The sequence below is a fragment of the Urocampus carinirostris genome, chromosome 7, assembly GCF_059441175.1.
Source record: "Urocampus carinirostris isolate Australia breed hairy pipefish chromosome 7, RoL_Ucar_1.0, whole genome shotgun sequence".
In the NCBI taxonomy this organism is placed as follows: domain Eukaryota; kingdom Metazoa; phylum Chordata; class Actinopteri; order Syngnathiformes; family Syngnathidae; genus Urocampus; species Urocampus carinirostris.
In genome coordinates, this window is record NC_142355.1 from 22,246,573 (window position 1) to 22,255,826 (window position 9,254).

Consider the following 9,254-nt stretch of genomic DNA (forward strand, 5'->3'; position numbering starts at 1 on the left):
CACGGGCACGGGCACGAGCACGCCCCCTACTGCCTCTTTAAGTATAAATGTTAAACGCTCCTCGCGGCTTTCCCAAGTAAACATCTTAAGCGATCAACTAAAGCAAGATAAATGTGGTGGGTGTTATTTAATGGCTGATTTGTGGGAAATTTAAAAAGTATATAATCCTCAGAGAGACTTTTATTATCAATTAAATGTGTTTGTGGGTGTTTTTGGAGCGGTGAATCATGCCACGATTGTGTCATTCATCCACCCATTCATTATCTGCATAACTTATCCTCAGTAGGGTCGCGGCGGCGCTAGAGCCATCCCAGCCATCTTCAGGCAGTGGGGGCAGGGCACACCCTGAACTGGTTGCCAGCCAGTCGCAGGGCACACAGGGACAGACAATTTGGTACAATTTGTACCGGCCAATTAACCCGACATGCACGTTATTGGAATGTGGGAGGAAACCAGAGTGCCAGGACGAAACCCACGCTCGCTCATTCACAACTAGGGACAATTTGGACAGGCCAATTAACCTGAAATGCATGTTTTTAGAATGTGGGAGGAAACCGGAGTGCCCGAAGGAAGCCCACGCAAGCACGGGAAGAACATGCAAACTCCACACAGGAGGTTCGATCTCATGACCTCAGAACTGTGCCGCCGTGCTGTAAGGATATATTAAAGGGACAGTGTGTGCAATTTGACCAGTAAATGTCGCTGTAGTGCAACTGAATGCTGAAAAGCATGAGTAAATTTATAAAGTAGAGACTGACAGTGTCCCAAAACGCAACATTTTGTTCAAATCTAAGCTTAAACACACTTCTACTCTATAGCATATGAATAACCTATATTTTTCTTGCCCTCATGTTGGTTCCAGATCAGGCGATGGTGTAATAATAGTCTGAAAAAATAGTCTGTGTAATAACCTGTGAAGTCCTTTGAGACTCTTTGTGATTAATGGCTATACAAATAAAAATGACTTGACTTGACCATTTTACTTCTCAGTTGTTTGCCCAGCCTTTATAAAGTTTTTAAGTAAATAGGTAGTAGAAAGATGGCAAACAATTATTTCAGCTCCCTCTCATAGTATGTAAAAGTGAGTCCTAATTTCTCAACCTGCAAGTATTCAAAAGTGGGGTGCGCCATTCTAGGTGCCCTTAAAAAAAGTTAAATATGTTAACAATGGCCAACTGAGTTGAAAGAGCCTATTTGGTTTATTTGTCGCTTCACTTATCTGCTTTCATACTACTTTTAGCAAAGCTGTTTGGGGCGGAACACATAAGGTGGAATGAGGGTGGAGGAAGTGCTGAAAAGTGAGTCATGCTCATCCTTGCGTTTTTTTGTTTTTGTTTCTATTTGTAAGTGTTGTCAGACAGGACGAAAGGAAGACTGAGATCACTTGCGCTCGTTTCTTGGTTTTATTGAAAGGAAGGAAATGACAACGTGGGATTCTTCGATCCGTTGGTTGGCGGATTGACCGAACTTGACAGGCGGGTGAAGGCTTGGCGGGAATGGTCGCAGACAGGCGTAATCGTAGTGTTGTTGGCCGGGGCTGGAGAAGAAGGGCATCCTAGTATTCGGAAGAGTGATCAGGAGTCAGACGGGCAGGGCAGGTCGTAGGCAAATTTGGAAACTGGTCGGCAACGGAGATCAAGCAGAAAAACAGGAGGCAGGCAGAGAGTCAGAGGTACGGGCTTTCTGAGCAGATGGCAACAGATCGCATAGTACAATCAGACAAAGTGTTACCGGAAGCAGGGGATTTAAATGTACAGGGTGCGCCAATCAGCTGCCCTGGCTGTTGGTGCCAAATCCTGAACACAGGTTTTCCCGATCCGGGTGATTGTGACAAGTGTAGCATAAAAACGGTAATAGTAAGGAAAGGCCTGCTTCTAATACAGTCCAAACGCCAACCCAAACCCCTAGAAAGATGAAAAAGGGAGAGTTTATTTGAGCGTTTCTAAAAAAAAGCTTGCACTTGGATGTGCATGATGAACGAGTTGAAAAAGGCTTCAATGATGACACAAGCCAGGAGATGGCAGCAGCAAGTTAAAAAAGTTTAAATTCCATAAAGTTTCTTTAATAATAATAATGCTGCTACGGGTACCCAAGAGATAAAAACCTTGCGAAAGGCAGGGCAAAAAAATAAAATTAAGGAAAAATGGTGCAGTTTTGGCACTTTCAGCCGTAGTTTTTATGTTTCCTTGTGGTTTTTAGCACTCACGTTCGGTTGCACAACACAACTTATCCCTTTAAACTCAAAAGATGCAGGATATGTTTCACGAAGTAGACCAACTTGCTCTTAAGAGGACGTGCATATTTCATTTTGGTCCTAAATTAAATTGAATAATATAATGGATAATTTAGAATTGAAAAGCTTTCTTAAATGTATCTGTTTTCATTTGAAATTATATTGCCAGGGTACACTCTTTTTCCAAGTATTACGTTTCATACAGACAGCACAGCAGCGCACTGTGAAGTTTGCAAGTTCTCCCCGTGCTTGTTTGGGTTCCCTCCGGGAACGGCGGTTTCCTCCCACATTCCAAAAACATGCATGTTGGTTAATTGGCCTCTGTGTTCCCTGTGAATGGCCGGCAACCAGTACAGGGTGTCCCCTGCCCTCTGCCCGAGGACAGCTGGGATATGCTCCTACACACCCGAGACCCTACTGAGGATAAGCAGTGCAGATAATGGTGGGATGGACGTTTCATACAAAACTGATAGAAATACAGTATACAAACTGATTATTGGAAAGTTAGATATTACTAATTTAGGTATTTTCTTAAATTGTGCTTATCTGACTAGCTTCCTTTCATTTGCGCTCAATTTTCTTTGTCATTTTAGTGTATACATATAAGCATTCTTTTAAAACTAATGTCATATCCAATGTTATTGACTCGTAGCCAAGTTTGAACACGTTGAATTTGAAATATGCATCTCTTAACCTCTAAATTAGGGTGGTGTTAGCGTGACAGATTGCTCTATGGTCCAGATATTAATTTGGGTGTGTCGTGCGCCCGCAAAGGAAAATTTTCTCTTATGTAACAAGATTCTTGTGGTTTTTTTTTTTTAAGATCAGTTGTTATCTATCAAAATATGTACTATTTTGTACCCCAAAATATTGTAATGACTGTTGTTTTTGATGCTGTTGTTTGTGTTTACGTTTGGACCCTTTAAGATAGGACGCAAAGTGGGGAGGACGTGACAGATTCGGAATTTTGGGCCTTGAAGTCCATGTGTGCATGAGAACGGTGTGAGTTACGACCAACGGAAGTCAAGTCAAGTCATGTTTATTTGTATAGCCCTTAATCACATGGAGTCTTGAAGGGCTGCACAGACCACAGACAATTGCAAACTACAGACTATTATCAAACCATTCCCTGGTCCAAAACCTACATTAGGGCAAGGAAAAACTCAAAAATCTCAACATGAAGAAAATTAAAAAACCTTGAGAAGGGACCGCACATGAGGTAATCCGTGTACGAGGATTAACAGGCTGCAATGGATGTTGCATTAACAAATAATACAGTTAAGAATAAAAGATAAATTAATAAAAGTATAATACAAAATAAAAAATAAAAAATAAGATGAAAAGTATGGCTTGAGATATAGAATATAAGTGTGTTTAAAGCCTCGATTTAAAAAGTTCCACTCAGGTTTAAGATTAAATCTCAGAGGGCAGAGCATTCAACAGCACAGGAGCCCAAATGGAGAACATGCTCGAATCTGCGGATTTCTTCTTGGTTCTTGGGATCACTAGTAGACCATTATTTTTGGAGCGAAGGCTCCAAAGAGAAACATAGGGGGAAAATTATGACGATATGAGTGAGCAAGTCCATGCATGATTTTGTATATTGATACATAAATTGTGCATACAACGTCTATTGGATCTCTTAATGTTTTAAATTACGTCAAGACTTTTAAGTTTGCAATTTGATACAATCCTATGAATTAAACTGTTTTCCTGGTGCAGTGGTTAGCACATTCATCGAACACGCAAAGGGTCCCCGATTCAAGACCTGAAGAGGGATGGGTGTCACCACGCTGTACTTGCCCAAGACACACCACAGGAAATGGTGCTCCAATGATCCTAATGGTTAAGGGATCCAACTAACCATGTTATCCTGGAGTTCTGCGTTTAATTGCGTTTTATACAATGTTCACTGTTTTGTTATCAATTACATTACAACAAATATGAATATCAGGTGGCACGGTAGATGAGTGGTGTGTGCGTCTGCGGCACAGTTTTGAGGTCATGAGTTTAAATCCAGCTACCAGCCTTCCTGTACTGAGTTTGTGTGTTCTCCCTGTGCCGCTCCTGCATCCAAAAACATGGATGTCAGGTTAATTGACCGGAACGAATGGTCTCTAGGTGTGAATAAGAATATGAATGGTTTTCTGTCTTTGTGTTCCCTGCCCACTGATCCTACTAATAGCTAGGATGGGCTCCAGCACATCCGCGACCCTACTGAGGATAAAGCAGTGCAGATAATGAATGGATGAGTGGATAAACTAAGGTAAGGTGGAAAGTTGTCGTAAAGCGAGGAATCACGTTGAAGACTGGAGCGGGGAACATCAGACACGCCTACTTTGAACACTCCAATCAGCTGCGAGACGTGCAGGCTACTTCCGCTTCACTTCCGCGTCTTGTCCGCGGTTCACCAGCCATGGTAAACACATTTTCTTTTTGTATTTTTGTTTTGTATATTATGATTGCAACTATTGGAACTTGTCGCTAAATGTTTTCCGAATACGGGAATATATAATCAAGCGATAGCTTTGTCCCGATTTATGTGTATCAGAGCTAAAACGGAATCCGTGGCTTGCAAATTGCAAATTGTTCTTCTCTCTCTTAGCGGTTTCGATTCTGTGGAGATTTGGACTGCCCCGATTGGGTGCTTGCAGAAATCAGCACGCTGGCTAAAATTGTAAGTTGGACTTTTTGGTTCATCAAAATGACAAGTTTTCGTTTAACCCTTGCTCAACTCCGAAATCTGCTTTTTTTGTGATAGTCAAGTGTCAAAATGAAACTTCTTTGTGCTCAAGTCCTGAAAGGTCTCCTCGGGGAGGGTATAGATGTAAGTGCATGTATTTTATTTGATCTTAACCTTTGCACCACATAAAATCAGCAATAATGTGCCTTCTCTCTATTTTTGTTCTAGTTTGACAAAGTCACAAAGCTTACAGCTGATGCAAAGTTTGGTAAGCAATCCATTGCGTCTAAAATACTAAATTCATTTGAATTCATTTGTTTAACACCGTAGGGAAACATATATGCAACGAGATTAGACATGTCACTCCAAGGTAAACATACAATTAAGACTTTAAAGTCAAGTCATGTTTGTTTGTATAGCCCTTAATAAAAAAATAAAAGACTGTTAGGATAAATTTCCAAATATATTTACAACGTAAAGCTTGGAGACTGCCCTAAGTTATAATAATAGTGCGATGAAAAAATAGGAAATAGAAACAGTAGTGCAATTTTAAATATATATTAGTGTCTGAAACTCATGACAAAAAGTTACCGGACACCAGGGCAGACAACTCTGAAAAGTTGCCTGCCCAGCCATAAAGTTGCCTGCCCCATTTTTCACAACTTGAAACACAATAAAATGAGTAATCGCAAAAAAAGAAAACATTGCTGCAAAGTATTAAGGATGAATAATCAGAATATATATAAAATATTGAAAAAGTTGTTGGCCACCCGGGCAGAGACGTTTTGTAAGTTGTACGCCCAACGTCCGGGCAGACGTTATTTCAGACACTGTATATGTATATGTATATATATATATATATATATATATATATATATATACACACACATTAGTTTCTTTCTGTCATGGCGTGTTTTAAGATGATTCCTGTTCCATTCTCGCAGACAGTGGAGATGTTAAAGCCAGTATAGCCGTGCTCAACTTCATTTTGTCCAGTGCGGCAAAGCATGACGTCGACAGTGAATCTTTGTCCAGTGAATTGCAGCAGCTCGGCCTGCCAAAAGGTTAGTTTCCACGACACCCCTCTTGGGAAGACTATTGCTACTCAAACGCACACTAGTATGGTGACACCTATCCAAACTCAACCAGGAAAGATAGAAATTAAACCTTAAATTCAGAGTTTCTACATTTTTAGGAAGAGTTGCTAACCGCTTTATCACAATCTTGTGAGTCGAAGTATTACTATTTTTAATCTTGCATTTTCAGTCAGTAAGCTAGTTTTAGTCATATTTAATCATGCAGCGATTTCTACTGACAAAGTTAAGTTTAAGAGTCTCAGTATTTTATGCACTCTTCCCTTAGGGCTGCATGTGAAACTGAATTTTGATTATGTACACAATCTTGGTAATCAATCCCCCTACATTAGTACCGATCCTATACATAAACCGGATCATCTGTGATTATTACATTTGATATGTGACTAGTCAACCATGTCTAATGCTTCATTACGCTTTTTGAATAACATGGATTCCTTTGTATTTGGCAAAGCACATAAACAAAAACAAAATAAGTGTATTTTATGGAAAGAATTAATTTGTACTGAAAAACAAAAGTTATTTTGATAATAAGCACAAACAGGCATACAGACAGCAACCTGTTTGAATAACAAGAAAGTAAAAAGCATTGCTTGGGTTTGCTTTGGGGGGCAATCTAAATGTTAAAAATATTTTAAAAATTGCATGAATGTTGGGGATTTTTTTCTATTTGTATTAATATACATTCAAATTGAAACACGTTAGCCTTAATTATAATACCGTTATGAAATCATTTGACTTATGCCTAAAAAAATAGCAATAGATGACAAGATAAAAGGTAAACATGTACTGTATCCCCTTGTTATAATGTGGTTCACCTTTCCCGATATCACCGCTTCATGGATTTTCATTAAGCATTGTGTTCTGAATTCTGATTGACTAAACAGTTCTTCAAAGAGTGAATAAAAAAATATTTTCAGGTACAGTACACATAATTTCTTTTTTAAACGAATGCTCGGGCATTTAGAAACGGTTTATTCTATGGTTTCAATGTATAGAGCATTGAAATGTAGCATATGAATAACCTATATTTTATGGTGACAATATCTGTATCTTCTTTGTTATTGCAACATCCATTGTAGTTTGGTCATCCTTGAAGGGGGAATGCCTCATGTGCCCTTCTCAAGGTTTCCTCATTTTCCTTATGTTGAGGTTTTTGAGTTTTTCCTTGCCCTCATGAAGGTTTTAGATCAGGGGATGGTGTAATAATAGTCTGTGGTTTGCAATAATCTGTGGTCTGTGCAGCCCTTTGAGACTTTTTTTGATTTAGGGCTATACAAATAAACTTGACTCGACTTGACTATAGTAATCGGACAAAAAAGGAGGTTTCTACTTCATGGATTTTGCCTACCACAGGTTCTTTTTGAAACGTAACCTCTGCACTAAACAAGGGTTTAATGTGCACTTAACAATAAATAGAGTGTAAAAAGCGGGATAACAGAGGCTGGCATTTAGTCACTTTCATCTGTGTGTTTGCCATCTAGTTGTCAACTATGAAATTGCATCAGATTTAAACAAGCGTCAGAATTAAACCGACAATGTTGCCAAAATAAATACAAACTAATAATTTTTTATTAGATTCACTTTTCAATTAAACTGCTTTTATTTCTGTATCATATGAATCTAAATTGAAATTCAAATATATATATATCTATATATATATATATATATATTTACAGTAGTCCCTCGTTTTTTAGTAAAAACCTGTGAAGTAGAAAAGTGTATTTCTCTTAGCTATCATTAACATATATTGTGTACTCAAACAACAAATTAACAACTAAAGATCACAAATAAAACAGAACGCAGAATTCCAGTTGAACTGAGACAGGTCTATGCGATGATTAAAATACAACCGCCACGAATGTAGTGGATTCCCATGAGTTGATACTCCACGTCACCTGTTTTATTGGTAATGGATCTGGCTCTGGTGAGATACAGGCTGGGCTGAGAGGGCTTGTTTGTGTTGTTGCATGGCCGCAGCAGTAGGCCAGACCTGTGGCTTTTTCTTTGCGTCCTCTCCAGGCGCCGCCTGTGTCTTGTAGCGGACCTGATAACAATCCACAGTGCACCTGGTGGTGATCAGTATTTTTTTGCAGTCTTTTGACTTTCTTCAGAATTGATGAATTTATTTTCAATGCAACAGGCTTCTTTAATAGTAGCTGTGGCCATGCTTAGACGTTTGTTTTTGGTGAACACATTGACTTGTGTGCCTGCCCAGCTTTTTGACTGACAGCATACACCAGCCTATCGCAGTCAAGCGCACACAAACGGTCACGGTCACACAGACAGTCACGCGCACACAGACGGTCACGGCCAAGCAGACAGTCACGGCTATGCAGACAGTCACGCGCACCCTACACACACACACACACACACGGCCCTCCACGACCTGCCCTCATTATAGCATTTGCTGTGTGTTATATGCCGCAGAAAACAATGCACTTTGAAAAACCGGGAGGTATTTAAACCGCAAATAGTAAATCATGATACAGCGAGGGATTTTTCTAATGTGTAAATTCATCATTATTTCAGAACACACAATGGGGCTGTGCAAATCATATGAGGATAAGCATTCTGCAGTGCAGGACAGACTGAGAGAGACCAGCATGAGATGTAAGTAACACATTACTTGTTCTCGATGAACAACGCAAACACCGCCACTCCTGGATTTCAGTGGGTCGCCTGGAGGGCGTCTCCTGGAGGGTGGACTACAATCTTAGCTCCAGCGAGATGAAGGAAGTCAACGAAGGGTCCGTTCAGTTGAAGTTACAGACTCAAGGAGCCGAGTCGGGCAATCCAGAACAAATTCTGGTGTCGCTTTCCGCGGACAAGTTCAGAGTCTTGCTGTCAGGTTTGTCCCAACACGAATTCCAAATCTTCTGATAACCAATGGAATGATGATCTGTTTTCTGTTTTTATTTCAGAACTCAAACAAGCTCAGGCGATGATGAATGCTCTACAGTGACCTACAAAGCCAATTCCCATGTTCACAACTTGAGACAAAATGTTATTTTCTGTTCTGATGTTTGTGTTGGTTTCTAGAATTAAATGTACTGTTTTTTTTTTTTTTTTTTATTAAACTGAAATTGTGTCAGTTTTTCTACCGTAAGGGTTTGGGAGGATCACTTTTTTAAAACTACAAATGTCGAATGAAACGGTTTTACCTGGAAGAAACGAGGAGATACACGTTGACTACATACACCGGCATGCATCTGTAATGACGTCACTAAAGCCCTTCCCCTAG

General features: G+C 39.7%; 1 protein-coding gene across 1 annotated transcript; it reads left to right on the forward strand.

The window, feature by feature from the left end:
* The first annotated feature begins 4,512 nt into the window (after positions 1–4,512).
* Positions 4,513–9,119, forward strand: commd4 (COMM domain containing 4). Its single transcript, XM_088340176.1, has 8 exons — positions 4,513–4,652; positions 4,839–4,910; positions 4,995–5,060; positions 5,145–5,184; positions 5,861–5,980; positions 8,543–8,623; positions 8,685–8,861; positions 8,935–9,119. The coding sequence occupies exons 1-8, from the start codon at positions 4,650–4,652 to the stop codon at positions 8,973–8,975; spliced, it is 600 nt and encodes a 199-aa protein (XP_088196302.1). The 5' UTR covers positions 4,513–4,649; the 3' UTR covers positions 8,976–9,119.
* Positions 9,120–9,254: the final 135 nt, after the last annotated feature.